Source organism: Calonectris borealis, chromosome 21, assembly GCF_964195595.1.
Source record: "Calonectris borealis chromosome 21, bCalBor7.hap1.2, whole genome shotgun sequence".
Taxonomy (NCBI): domain Eukaryota; kingdom Metazoa; phylum Chordata; class Aves; order Procellariiformes; family Procellariidae; genus Calonectris; species Calonectris borealis.
The window spans coordinates 9038191-9052876 of record NC_134332.1 but is presented as its reverse complement, the minus strand read 5'-3'; the positions used below and the strand labels follow the sequence as shown (position 1 = coordinate 9052876).

At 48.7% G+C, this 14686-nt stretch overlaps 1 protein-coding gene across 1 annotated transcript in view; it reads right to left on the bottom strand.

Moving 5' to 3' along the window:
* Positions 1 to 14686, bottom strand: part of COL5A1 (collagen type V alpha 1 chain) — a 123914-nt gene that overhangs the window by 65775 nt on the left and 43453 nt on the right. The window contains exons 10-13 of the mRNA XM_075171009.1: positions 10667 to 10708; positions 10338 to 10400; positions 2755 to 2829; positions 1102 to 1194 (exon numbers count right to left, since the gene is read on the bottom strand). Of these exons, the coding sequence (XP_075027110.1) occupies positions 1102 to 1194; positions 2755 to 2829; positions 10338 to 10400; positions 10667 to 10708 (273 nt within the window). The remainder of the gene's footprint in view (positions 1 to 1101; positions 1195 to 2754; positions 2830 to 10337; positions 10401 to 10666; positions 10709 to 14686) is intronic.

Genomic DNA, 14686 nt, shown 5'->3' with positions numbered 1-14686 from the left:
GTGGCTACGTCCAAGCCACACGTCCCAGCTGCAGACAGACGTGGGCTTCGGACCCGAGGAGCACACCTAAGCCCTGACCCTGGATGATCGCATTTGGCGGGGAGAGGAGCAATGCCCCCAAAGCTGCGTCCCTTTGCGAACTGCCTCCCTAAACTATCTTATATTTTCCCCTTTACCGCAAGGGTGGGCTTAGAGTCAGAATTTGGTCCCTCCTGGGCAAGATCAGGGCAAACACAGCAGGAGGGCACTTGTGGGGTCCCCACGTGTTCCCTTCTGCTGTAATTGTGCCCCTTGCACCTCTGCTTTTAACATGTCAATGATCAAATGTAATTTCACACAAGCACTCATAGAAGAAAAATTTCAAAGCTGTACTGTCTGGAAATTAAGTTTAATTTTGAACAGATAAGTATGAAGCCTTATACACTAAGGTACTCATCTAGGCAGGGAACAGGAGTTGTACTGGGAACATGCACGGCCGATCTTTTTTCACCAGCAAGTCTACATAACAAACACTGCCAGCGATTATTTGATCATCAATCAATAAGGTCACCCAAGGAAAAAAAGGTTGCATGGGTAGTCACCACGTATTTCCAAATAAATACATTAAAGAAAATTGCAGTCTGCCTGTTGAGATTCGTGGAGCTGGGAACAGCTTACATCTGTGACATACATTTAATTATTATGATGTACTGGGGGGGGGGGGGGAACTACAAACAAAAGAAAGAAAGAAAACCCCTACAGCACGTACCACAACTGTTCATATAGACTCTCAAACAGTTTGAGTCTAGTAGTGTTGCTTTCTGTAGCAAACACTCCTGAAGCCCACAGGTCTACATCTACTGGCACCAGCAGGTCTGGTCCAAGGTCTGTAGGCGATTTAAAACCATGTTTCTAGGGCCTGGCCTATTGCTGGCCATTAGTAAAAGGCCAAGTCATCCACATGTCATCACCTCAAGCAATTCCATCTCAGATGAGAGACTGTTACCACCACCAGCACCATGGTGCAAGAATGAAGACATCTCTGCTGACACATTTATGCTGGTCCTCCTCCGCTTCCTCAGGTACCTGCTGCAGGAGACATCCCCACCACCCTTCACTTACCCTGGCCTGCTGCAGGATGGCTTGGGCTTGGGCCTCCTGGGCTGAAACAAGAGGTCCCTTAGAGCCAGCATCTCCTCCTCCACTAAAGCGGAACTGATGGGAACAAGATGGAGAAAGCAGGTCACAGGGTTGCTTGTCCCTCCACCCTCACGCTAGCTTGACTCCTAAACAACTCTGTTCAGCATGACTGACCCAACCCCATCACTGTCCTTCCAGACCATCCTATTAACCATCGCGCTCTCAGGTCACCCAGCTCACAGGCACAAACCGACCGTTTCCCACGTCCGTACCCGCACAGCAAATTCTGCCAGCCCAAAGTAACGCACAATAAGAGGGATTGTGGGCTCTGAACTGTAAGGACCTCACACACCACCATTCAAAACTAACTGCAAAAGTTCTCACAGGGCTGATATTCCCCGTGCGGATGCTGTTGGCCAGGAGACCCCTGGAGATGGGGTCGCATCAGGTTATTTGGCTGTAGCTGCCTGTTTGCCCCGGGACAAAGGCTGTGTTTCTCAAGTGTGGCAGCGTGCTTCAAATAACAGAGTTTGGCCTATTGTTCAAGCCAGGATCCTTCAGCACACAAAGGATTTAAAAAAACCCCAAGCATTAATGTTTTATTTTCCCAAACTTGAAAGGGAAGGAGTTTAATGTTTTCTTCTGCCTCTTCCACCCCCAACAGCTACAAGCCCACTTTCCAGGACACACGCCCTTCTCCTGCCTTAATTGCATGTGTGTTTGGGGTTTTGCAAGAAGGACTCTCTAGGCTGCAGAACCTCCTTGGACGGTTCTTTCACCTCCATTTCACCTCTGCATTTCACTTGGTTGGCGCTAGGTATATGACCACATGAACTTGGCTAGCAGATTCAAAGAGATGCAATTTATAGGCATACAGTTGGTTACTGTAGGGGCCCACAAATGTATTGTAATGGCCAGCTAAGCTCCGTGTTGAGCACTTGGCCCAGGCTGTCCTAGGCACCCTGCCAAGAACCTACACAAGTATCACCCTACCATTTGGAGCCCGTACAAGAGTGCTGTGGTTTTTCACTAAAGACTCTTCCCTTTGGTACCTAACCATTTATTTTCAGCAGCTGGTTTCCTTAGGGTTTTCTCACATCAAAGCAGACACAAAATATAACCATTCCTTTAGCATCCCAGGACCAAGAAGGCTGACTCAGTACTTGCTAGCTTCATGTAGGAGGAAAAAAACAACGCAAACTAAGCACTGGTCATTAAAAGAGACCGGTTCATTCAGGTGCTTACAATTTTGGCACTGCTTTGAAGAGCTGTTAGAGGTTCCTCACTGTAGAAGAGAGGATTCTGCCTGGAAATTGGGCCCTTGGAGGTGTCTTCAGTTGCTTCTTCATGACTTTCACTCTCCAACACTGTGCCCAGTCAGAAACACTTAAGCTTATTCATCACTTCTAGAAATTTTAACCTACCCACCCTATGCTTTTGACCAGTGAAGAAGTTACAGCGCTTTGCAAAAAGTAAATTTACAAGGGGAACCATCCAAATCCATTTTTTATACCAAGGAAAATGTGTCCTTAGTGTAAAAGAGATGGCAGACTTCTTCAAGAACAGGCGCTAAGCAGTAGCAAAACCAAGAAGCCCGACTTGTTTAAATAGTTTCTTAGTTATGCTTGTACTTACAGGCAACATAAGCATTGTCCCTGGTGGTCCTGGTAAACCATCTGCTCCTGGAAGACCTGGGCGACCAGGTGGTCCCTACAAGAAGCAGAAAAAAAAATAAACTTCTGTAGTGTCATTTTAGTCACATCCCTACATAAGCAGTCTGTGGCTGTAAAGGCGTATGTCATGATACAAAAGGCTCCCTATCTTGATGGACAAATTTTGTGGAAACACATCTGTAAGCGCACAGGATTTTTTTCTTAGTAATTCCCTCTTCTTACATCCTGGCCCCCATATTTCCAGGGTCTACCATGTGCAATTTTCGAGCAAGCAATAGAAGCCTCTGCAATATTCCAAGTTAATGGAATCGATGTTTAGTTGGGTCTGTTAAAACCTATTAAAAAAAAACAGATGAAACTTCATAACTCAGGTCAGTGAAATAAAAATGTGGAAGCATAAATATGTTTCCATACATGTTCAGTCATCTGAGTCCTTCCATTTTTCTCTCTTCTGTCTTTTTTTTTTTTTTTTTTTTAGTCCTATGAGACTACTTCCATCTACAAGAGAGTGATCCTGTCAGTGGCTGTAAATCAGCAAAACTCTGAGGATCTCAATGGAGCTGTGCTGATTAACATCAGTTGAGTATCTTTAACTTGTACTACAAAAAACAAGTATGCAGTAAAAGGTCTATTGATGAAGCTATAAATAATCAAATATGGCCAATTTTCCTAAGACAGCCCATAGATTATTTGCATTCCCAACTATGTACTTGGCAAAAAGTTTAAGTTAACCCAAATTTGCACATCCATCCAACAATCCTACATGCAAATGAGGACAACATCCAACTACTCAATGTGCATGCCTAATTGCAATTTTCACACCAGCTTAAGGAGCCGAAGGCAAGAGTGACTTGATCACGTCGCAGTGAGGCCAAGAGGAGCCCTGGTGCTCATTTCATGGCAAGACAGACAGCACTGCCTGGCCAGCAGCTCAAGCTTGAGGACTTGGACACTCCCCTATTTAGCAAACACCAATAATAAATCCATCTGTGGAGAACCAAAGCTCTTGGAAGGGCAAGCAACAACCATCTGTGTTAGTTCTCACTCTCTTCAACCTGCCTGAAGCCCTCCAGCCTGTGCAGACATCAAACAAAAGTAAAAATAAAACCCTGCCACAAATCACAGACGTATATATGGATGCGCTACAGGGACACAGGAGAGCCAGACCTTACCCCAGAAAGTCATATGCTCACACCACAAGGCAAAGGGAGGTAGATAAAGGTGGAAAATGGAGTAGGGAAAGAGAAATAGGTAACAAAGTCCCTAAAAATCAGAACATTAAAAAAACCCCAAACAACCAAACCAAAACATTTGATGTATTATCCTTGCCCCACTGTCTTCCAGCAAGATCCTGGTGCATCTCTTTGCATCCCTCACATCTCTTTGTTCCCTCTTCTTCCATTCCCTCTATACCATGTTCAACTTAACATTTCCGCCATTGTCTCCCTCTTAAAAAGGAACCCAGAACATTCAAGCCAAAGTTTCAAGCACTAAATTAGAGCCCAGCACCAGGGTGGGGGTGAAGAGCTTCTGCTACTCCACCCTGCCCCAGCCCGGGTGTCGCTCCAGCTGGGCTGTGGCTGGACCTGCACCACAATTACAGGGCAGAGCAGCGCTGCGGACGAGGAGCTGAGGATCTGCACCGCAACCGGCCTGGAATAACAACGCTGCTCCCAGCGCTGCAGCAGACAGCACTGCAGCCAGTGATTTATCAGAAAAAAAAAAAACAAAAAACCACAAACAACAAACCAAAAAAACCCACCACCAAAAAACAACCCAGCAGCTCCCTCAGCGCCGAAGGGAGACTCTATAACACCAGCCCATCCATTTTTCAAGACAAGCTCACGATGTTACATTCGTGCTGTTTACTTAGTCTGGCCAACACCGGAGTCCCCGACTCCGCTGATGAGGTGCAGAGGGCAGTCCCATCTGTTGGACCAGAAGCACAATAAATAATTTAGGCCAGACTCATTTTGTATAATAAACTTTCTTCCCTCTCTCTCTTCTCCTTTAACTCCGGTCCTGCATATGATGGATCAGGAACGAGCTTGTTTATCTCTCTGCGTGTACTCTGCCTGACAAATGTTGAGGCAATGTTTTTATACATAAACGCCTCTTTTTGTTTCAGGTTGGGCGTGTGAGGTCTTTTCCTTGTGGGGTGGAGCAGCGGGGGGCAACGGTACAGAGGAAAATCAAACCCATAAAGCACTTTGTAAATTTAAATTCATGAATGCCTTTAAGAAATGCAGCATGCCAGACTCACAGTTGGTGTAAATCTGTGTCACTCATTATGTAAATAGAGATTTGCTGATATATAGCAGCCAGAGATGGGGACTTCAACTTTCATTTGGTGCAGTGCTCTAAAGTGCCATGCTGAGTGCAAATACTAATGCAATATTTCAAGGGAATGTTTAAACTGAAACCTCAGCGTGTTAGTGCTCGGGCTCCTCGAGTAGCAGACAGTGACAGACAGAGTGGTGCCCAGCAGCCTGCAGTATCGCACCTCAAAATTTGCCCTAAGTCTCTCTCTCTAGGATTATTTTTCTGCCATTTTCAGCCCTGGTCAGAAAATTAGGCAACCGAAGATCTTTCTTGCAGTATTTGGGGTCTTCTAGGTAAGGCAGCGCTTACCATCTGATGGAAAAAAGTGCACCCTGAAAACATCAAGCCTTTCAGAACCTCAGGAAGGATTTTAGGGACCTATTATGCTTCTGAGATGCAAAACTGTCCTCAGGGGGAATAAGTCCTTCGGGACGCAATGACTGTATGGTCTTGGAAGGTACAGCTATTGCTTTGCGCCCAGCCTTCCCCAGAGGCATGCTGAGAAAGCCCAGAGCACCCAGACACCCCAGATTTCCAAACACACAGCGGGGTCGGTGCAGAGCTGCAGCTTGCTTTAATGCTGCAGCTCATCTTGTTCAAAGGAGCACATTTTCCCCACTTTCTTCATTCCAGTCTGGAGTACCTATGAAATAGCTCTCTGGTCTCCTAAGTGCCATATTTTCTTCTTCCCACTGCTCAAAGAAACCTGCCTAAGTCATCCTAAACCGCCCTCCCCCCAGATGAGTCCTCTGAAACCTCCCACAAACAGGCTGCTCGGCAGCTTTGCCGGTGACGCAAGCTCTTCTTCACATTGTAAAATAACTGGGATAAATGAACAAACTGACATGATGAATAAAACAGAGCTAAATGAGTGTTGGCCAATATTAACATAGCTGAATATTGTTGGTATATTAATTCAGTGCACCTGCCTGATTGCAAATAAAAGGTCTTTCTATCAGATGCAGGCATAGGAAATGTTCCTCACTGTATGCATATAAGTGTCATGTAAATTCATGAGCTGTGCGTAGGGTTAATAATAAACAAATTAAAAGAGGAGCTGCTCTAATGGAAAAGGAGTATTTTAATACAGTTGCAGTTTCTGGCTCTGCAAGTTCATCACTTCTCCATGCACAATATGTTGTATTACATTCTGTTCTGGACACTCAGAAAAGCAGGATGTGCCGTCTGTGCTAGAACGCAAATTACGCCTTTCATTTCAGGGTGTGGAGCAACATCATCGGGGACAGCACGTCTGCTGCTGATTGGCTTTGCACAGCCGTTCAAGAGGAGCCTGGCCAGCAAATGTCTGCATCTGCCTGGACAAGTGGCAGAACTACAGGCTCCCTTGTCACCAGGGTCAGCATCCATCCTGCCAGGCAACTGAATTCTTTGGAGCAGAAGCAGCACGTCAAGGGGAGGAGAAGAGAAAGCTGGGCAACATGTAGGACCCATGCAGGATGAAGGCCCACCAAGAGCCTGATGAGGCCACGCAGCTCTGTTGACTAATTCTAGACCACTGCAAGATGCAAACCACCACTGGGACCCTGCCCAGCTTGCCCATCCTCTATGAAGTCTGACACCCAAGGATGCAGAGCCCTCCCTTGGTCTTTCTGCTGGAGTAGTGCAGGAGGAACAAGGACCACAGTGTCTTGAGGGTTAAGCCAACCTCTCTGAGCCATGGCCCTGGCTCCCAGCCACGGGCTGAGCCTGCAGCTGCGTATTGACTTTCTGAGCTTGCAGATCGATGGAGCACAGTCAGGGCCTCTCGTTCTCAATCATGTCACAACTACAAGAAACGTTATTACTGTTCCATCAAAAAACAATAAATACACCAGGAGTGTAAATGAGGTGGGGGTCTTTACAGCAATGCTTCAGGGGGCATGCGGCAGCGCAGCGGTCAGTGGACTCCAGCCAAGTCCCCAGGGACCAACAAGGCAACAAAGAGCCTTAATTAAAAAAAAATAAAAACAAAAAAACCCACCAAAAAAACTGAGCCCAGGTTAGGGTCATTGCCACAAGAACACCCCAACAACTGGGTAATCTCAAGTACACCTTAAAACCGCAGTAGACACTTCCCAGCGCAGGTCAGCAATTATTTTATTTCTCTCAGTGGTTGTATTTGGCAACATGCATGTCATCGGTCTGGAGGTGAATAATGAGGGTTTGGAGCCAGCTGGTTGCTTTGTCCTGCAGCAGGCAGGAAAGCTGGGAACACAACCCCCTCCTGCCTGTGCCCCCAGGGAAGGCAGCCAGGCCCCGGGGGGTCCCAAATCCACCCCATGGGATGGGTAATTTGGAAGAGCACCAAACTGCAGAGGGGCAGTTTCCCATCTCTTGCTTATTGCTGACAAGCAGGTGGGATGGAGAACCACCTCGATGGGTGGGAGAGGAATGACAGCAAGGGCAGCGCTAGGGAAGGACAACAGCTCAAGGGTACATAGGACAGAAAAGGGAACACAGCTGGATTTTAAAAGCTGGGAGAAGGGACAGGTAAACACCAGCTTAGAAAAAAGGCCTCTGCAAGTTAAGGCACAATGGCTCAAGTCTCCACTTAACCCATGCAGGAAGGACTTAAGGAAAAATATTCAGCCTTTCTGTCTAATGGCTGGTTTCCTATTTTGAGACATCCCTTCCTGCGCCCTAGTGTATAACCGTGCTTGGTCACTTCCAGAGGTGCCTCAGCTGGTGCTGTCGTGCCCACGGCCAGGCCAGGCGGAAGACGACATGAAAACCAGAGGGTTTGATGCACACCTGATGGTGACCACAGAGGAAGCCACAGCAAACCTCTGGCATCACTCCAGCACTAAAAACAAGGCTAAGATGGGATGCTTGGTAGTGCAGAGATCTTGTTCTGATCTTCTGCAATGGAGTGAATTCTCCCTCCTATTTTTCTGGGTCTTAGGTTACCCAATTAAGGCAAAAAAGTTAAAAAAAAAAAAAGATAAGCAAGGCCACAACACTTAACAGCAGTTACAGCAATTAGCTGTGGTAAGACACACATAAGAAGAGCACAACACCCCTTATCTATCCAGACCTTCCCATTTGAACCTGATCATCAGCTTTTCCCACCTTGTCCAGGCAGAATTCAACCAAAACCTGCCAGAAGAGTAGGAAGCCCTACAAGCCCAGAGAGCCTGTGTCACCCCAGCTTATCCTTCCCAGGCACCTAGGAGTCAAACGGGATGCGGTTCCCCATCTGGAAACCAACTGTTGGATGGGTGGAGGATGCTGCGGTGCACGCGTGCCTGCCACGGGTAGCGGGCTGCCTTATCTGCCAGAAAAATGTGCTCAGGACCTCAGTGCTCAGATTAGGGAAGCGTTTGCTGATAAGCGCTCCCTTCCTCGGAATGGTGTTTTGCATTCGCTGGGTGACAGCACTGACAGCAGCGGGATGTTGCGTGTTTGGGCGCATCTCCTGTGCTCTGCGTCACTGCTGCTCTCCTCTCCCCTCCTGTGCTTTCCGGGAGAAACTCTGGAAAAACAGACCTCCAACCAAGCCTGCCTTCAGAAACCCACCTGTAGGCACATTTTTTGCCCTTTTTGCTCACAGGAGTGTCAGGATGCCCCAGGCCACAAATGAGCCACGGGTGGAGGCTGGCATTAGGGCTGCTGGGAGCCCCATTCCCCAGATGAAACAGCAGTACACTAGAAGCTATTTTGAACACGTACTTTACCACGCTCAACATCGAGAGGCACCAAGGCACCAAAACAGTGTCAAGCTCCAAGCTCCGTTTGTTTTGCTCACGCAAACCTGCTGAAATCAATGAATTTACTCATGCAAGATGACTATTACTGGTACACATCCCCCGTGCTGCTGCTACACCAGCCTGCAGCCCTGCACGCCGCTCCGCTAGGCTGCATCGAGACAGGAACCGCTCTTCTCCCACCAGCACAGCCCCGATTTTGGTGCTCCATCACCCAAACCAGTGTTGCTCAAGGGCACTGCGTGCATTCCTCTAGTTTCAGACCCAAACTGAGCTGCTCTGGCAGCCGAGGCTGATCCCACCTCAGCCTCCGTGCTATGAGCTCGTCTGTGCTATGGTGAATCTTCCACTAGATGTCAGGCCAAAATTCCTGCTGGGTGCAGGGCTGGGAGCAGTGGCTGTGCACCCCCAGGTACTCGCTTGCCTGGCTGCCTCCGCTGGGGAGGGGGAATAGGCTTGAACTGTGGGTGAACAAAAGCAAATGAGGAGCGTATTGGTATGAGGGTTGTTTCAGAGGCTCGGTTCGGGGAGCGAGGAGGGCAGGTTTTAATTTTCGGCATTGCCAGGCACACGGATTGCTGCTCGAATGGTGTTTATGCACCATTTACTGACCTGAGGCTTGAGTTCAGCAGCTCCCAAAACACGGGTCATTCCTGATCCCAGGTGAGGACTCAGCAATAACAAATATGCACTCTGACCAAAGTGCTAAACTATGGGAGATTTGGGGGCACAGTCCACAAAAGAGCTTGGGAGCAGCTGCCTTCAATGAGGCACCCCGAGCCTGGAGGCTTCAGCAGGCAGCAGTTTACAAAGCAGTGGCTGCTATAGACAAAACTGATTTAAAGTAACATCAAAACCAAACACGCAAAACCTAAGTTACTGCGTTGCTAAAGCACATAAATCAGTCTCTAGTGCTCACTGGTACAGACCAATAATCCACCTACAGAAAAGGCGAGTGCTGCACAAGAGCCACCTTCCCACCGGGAGCGGTCTGGGACACAAAACAAGCGTAAGGAAAGACCAGCAGCAGGGGGGCTGGCGTGATCCTGGGATCATCCTGAACCCAAATAAAACCAAACCCTCTACCAGGACTCAACACCAGCTGGAACGAGGACGCGGAATGGCCATTGAACTTCATTTTACCATGCTAACAGCTATTTTGTGTGTTTGCTTATCCTGGTTTCCCAGTGCCACAGCCCAGTTCCCACACTGGAACGAGCAACCACATGCCAAAGGGTGCAGACAGAGAGCAGAGGGTTTGTCAGCCTTACTCTTGGTTTTAACCTGGAGAAAACTGCTTAATGCATTTGACTAGTGTGGTGTTCTCCAACCCTTGGCCCCTGGATGCAAAGGTCTGCCCTGTACCCTACCATAGGCTCCTTTGGGGGCTGACTCAGAGAAGATTGCTATTGCAGGATGAGCAGTATTTCAGGGCTCTGGTGGTACACCACAGTCCCACTTTGCGCACACAAAATGACCCAAGGCTTCCGCCAAAGAGAAGAAAAACATGGGTACTCACTCTCTCCCCAGGGTCACCCATTAAGCCCACTGGTCCAGTTGGTCCTGGAGGTCCTGGAAGGCCCTAGCATAGAAAAGACAAAAAAAAATAAGCCACTAAAGGAAAATGTGGTATTATTTGTAACGTATTTGTACAACAAGCAGGAAAAGAATAAGAGCTTTCTGTTTATTTTTGCACCAGAAAATCGACCCCGAAGCGCTCCGTACACATGCACGGCATATGGAAGCAATAGAACCGGGAACAGCTGTGTGCCGAGCCCTCCACATGCATCCAGCACCCCGGAGCCGCGCGCATCCTTCGGTGCAAGGTGTAGACAAAGTGGCACTTACTGCTGGGCCTTCGGGACCAGGTGGGCCTTCCACCAGCATACCCTAAGCAAGAGAAAGAAAAAAAAGTGATTAACAAGTGATTAACACATCCTCAAAGGTATTTTGACTACAGGGCTGGAAAGCCCAATGCTTTATCTGTTCTTAAATATTTCAGGTCTTGCTGCTAGGTCAAGGCATCCCAGAGCAGAAGGGTTTCCACTCTCTCTGGATGAGATCTCCTATGTTCCCGTAGCCAGAGGCACAAAAGGCACTGCCCAGTGAAAAGCCAAATACCGTCTATTTGAATCACACGGGGCACAGCAAAACAGCCTTTTCCCCCAGCACCAAGCCCACCCTCGCCCCAGCACCACCTTCCTAACCACAGCCCTTCTCCCTTAGCTCATGGCCAGGCAAAGGGCAAACCCTGGGGCACTGCAAGCCTTGATGGTGCTGGAGCAGGAGAAGAGCTCCTCTTCAGGAAGAAGCTGTTTCTAGACCCAAGCAGCTTAAAAAAGTTAATAATCAAATTGCAAGGTGTTTTTTTTAAAAAAAAATTACTTTCCCAGCAGACTGCATGCTGTGATTTACTCTGTGTACCTAGGAAATCACTGTGTGGGCAAAATGGTAGAATAATGTTATTCCACTCCTTTTAATCTAAATATTTTGTCATAACTTTAAATCAGGTCTGTCATGTACTCAGTAGAATTGAGGTGGTTTTTTTTTTTTTCCTTCCCTCATGGGTATGTAAGAGGCAGGAAAGAAGCCTCCCAATAAACCTGGCAAATGCTTTCCCATCAGGACGATCTGTTGGGAAGAGCACCCCAGCAAGCACTGCCCTTTTATCTCTGGACCAGTGACCGTGCCCCCAGCACCACCCAGGTCAAGCCAAAGCATTCCCAGTGCTTGCCAGTTCATCTGTAGCAAACAGGGACATTTCTCCCATGGGATGAAATCAGCCTGTAGAAATCTGTAGATAAGCAGTCAGCTCATATGGGAGAAGCACGGAGGAAGCAAGTGCAGGGACTTGTCTACAGGTCACCCTCTGCCGGTCTCCTGGGCTCAGGCTCCGGCGCCAAAAGCCTCGGCAGACCCCACAGCAGCCACTGCAGCAGACAGGGCTGAGCTGAACAAATCTGAAATATCTAGAGGAAAATCCAGGCATTCCTGCCCTAAAAGCCACAGTCTCTAAAGCCAGAAGAGCAAAAAACAGGGTAAAACATGCTGCCACAAACCATCCCTGCTTCCACCAGTGGGATGCATGTTTCTGCACCACTAAGGCATGGCCAGCACTATTTTCTGTGTTTCTCAGTGTCCGTACTACTCATTACCACCTCATTTAAAATCTGGCTTCCGCTTCATTTGGATGCGTTAGGGGAAATTTTCTGCTGCTGTCATCACAGAAGCGCCTGTGCAGTCGTTCTTCATCAGTAAAGAATTTAGGTCATGGACTTCTCCCCATGCCCACTTTAACAGCGGTTTCACTGTCTGCCATGGAGACACTGCTCTCTTCTGGGTAGGAATTAGGGGTGAACCCTACACAACATTCCTCCAACCTGCACTAAGCATGAGCTATTTGCTGTTGGAGGCTACCAAGAAGAGGAGAGCTATGCTGATGGAGGTGTCCCCCAGGACAACCACTAAGCACCGGCTCCTTTTCAGACACGCGATGAGGACATTGCACAGGAAACCCCCAAGAGGTCCCAGCAAACCTTTTCCCATATGGACACCCCAAGGTCCATCCCTGATGAGACCAACGATGGCACGTTTTGGTGCGGCAGGCTCCAAACCAGAAACTAATAATTGTCTCTGGGCTGGTACAGAGAGCCACGGCCCGCATAGGTCTCCCCAGGACTTTTTTGGGCTGCTGGGTGCCAGTATTACCATGGTCTGAGCATGCACAGCTCTGAGGCTCTGCTTCCCATGGCCGGCTACAGAGCCTCGGGACGCTCCTCCACATGGGGGAAGAGTCTAGGCTAATTAGCCAATTTACCATGCAAACATACTTGGCATCTTCCCATATTTATCTGTTGGTTTATGTTGAGCTCTAGCTTTAAGGACATCTGGAGATTCTCTTCAGCAAGAAGCCTCCACTGTTTACATGACTGCTCATCAAGAGGAGCGATGGAAATGTGGGAGGGTTTTGGGACCAGGACCAGTGCGCGGATGCCACCGAGGGCAATCCCTTGGGGGTAGCAAGCAAACCATGGATTTAGGACTGTCCTAGGGGAAAACAGGGTGTTGCTTCTCCTCAATCAACACCCAGGTACTACCCACAAGCAAAGCTAATATCACAGAAACAGCCCAAAAGCTGGCTGCAACACACAAAGGTGCCACGCAAAGGTTGATCAAGCCCTCCCTGAAGGCAGGTGCGAGCACCAGGGTTCCCCACGAAGAACAGAGGGCTTGGAGGAGGCAAAGGCAGCCTGGAGCCTCCAGAGCTGGGATGGGGGGGTCCCAGCCACCCCTGGCTGCATCCCTCCTCGCCCTGCGCCTGTGCTGCCCCGCTGCCTCCAGCGAGCGTCAGCACAGAGCAAGGATTGAAGGCCAGGCGGTTTGAATGAAAAGGAGAGAAAATCCAGCAGAATCCGACTTCTGCGTTTGATTTTTATTCCCCCTCTGCTGCAGTTCCCATCAAAAAAAAAAACCCACCAAAAAAAGAGCTAAAGAGCACAGCAAATCTGAATTTCCCTCTGCTGAAGAGGAACTGCATGGAAAGGGAAAAGGCGGCATTTGGTCTTGTTTACTTTCTGGCAAAAGCTATACATGCTCCAGTGTTTTGAAATACCAAAGGCAGCCAAATTCTTTCTGGATGATTAAACTTAACTATTTTGTTCACTTTGTGGCATTTCGGATTGGTTCTGGACAGGGCAAGGCTGGGTTTCTGCCATCGACTTCATGGGGTTCAGCTGCCCCCCACCCTTCCCACACCTCCGATAAGCAAATCGCTCGCTCCTCCTTTTGTTTGCAGAGTGCAAGCGAGATCCAGAAAGGAAGAGAAGGAAGGAAAGGTCGGAAATGCTTTTATAAGGCACTCGTTCAGGCTTTTCAAGCCCTGCTGCTGCACCCCCAGCTTCTCCCTGCCCAGCTATCTGCAAAAGTGTCAGGCAAAGAAGGAAAGGGAGGAAGAATTAAAAGAAAAATAATGGCCTGCGAGGGATGGGAAGTGCCGTCGTGACACTGGACGCCGCGCTGGCCCTCTGCCAAGGAAAAGTGGGTTAATTGAGTTGCTGGTGTGCAGCGAGCATGCATTCGGCCCTTTGGGGACAAGGCTCAGGGAAGGTGGTTGCAAGGACCCGAAGCCCCATTTTCCAGCCCAGGGAGAAGCAGGCATGGGGGTACCTCGGCATCCTGACACGCAACGAGGGACAGACACACGGCCATCAACCACCAGGCTGTTGCTCTGCTCAAGGGGCACCTCTGAGCAAACACCAGCCGTCCCCACCGCAAGGGCAGCTGGGGAGCAGCTCCATCCTCACCTAAGGGGGTGCTCAGTTGGGCACCCACATGTTTTGCAGACTGCAAAGGGCACAGGCAAGTTTATAACCGTTCTTTAGAAAGAAAAACAACCTCAGAAACAGGCCAGGGCAGAATCGTAAAGAAAGAGAGCACCAGGTTCCACTCCCGGGACAACACAGGGTTTCTCTGAAACTGGAAAGCTGGTGGGACCCTGGAGCAGGCACAGGAGCAAACCCCTCCTCTCCCACAGCTGTGTGCAGGGAGAACCCTTTTATTTCCACAGTGATGAACCCATTAGTTGCACAATTAAAGCCGGCCCCAAGCTGCAAGTTCAGGTCAGGATATGACCTGGCCACCGGCTGCGGGTGCTTGGGGGTGCGGGTTCACTGCCGAGTCAGGGGCACTTCAAAAGTGAGGAGAGACGTGCCCTCTGCCTAATGCTTCAATTCTAAAAGGCCGAGGTTTTATTTTGGTAGATGAGAGATTTCACGGGAAATTTTGCACTTCCTTCATAATTTAGGTTGCTTCTTGAAGTTTTTTAAAAAAAAATAATTCTAGTATTTTATATTAAAAGTTTTTAAATGA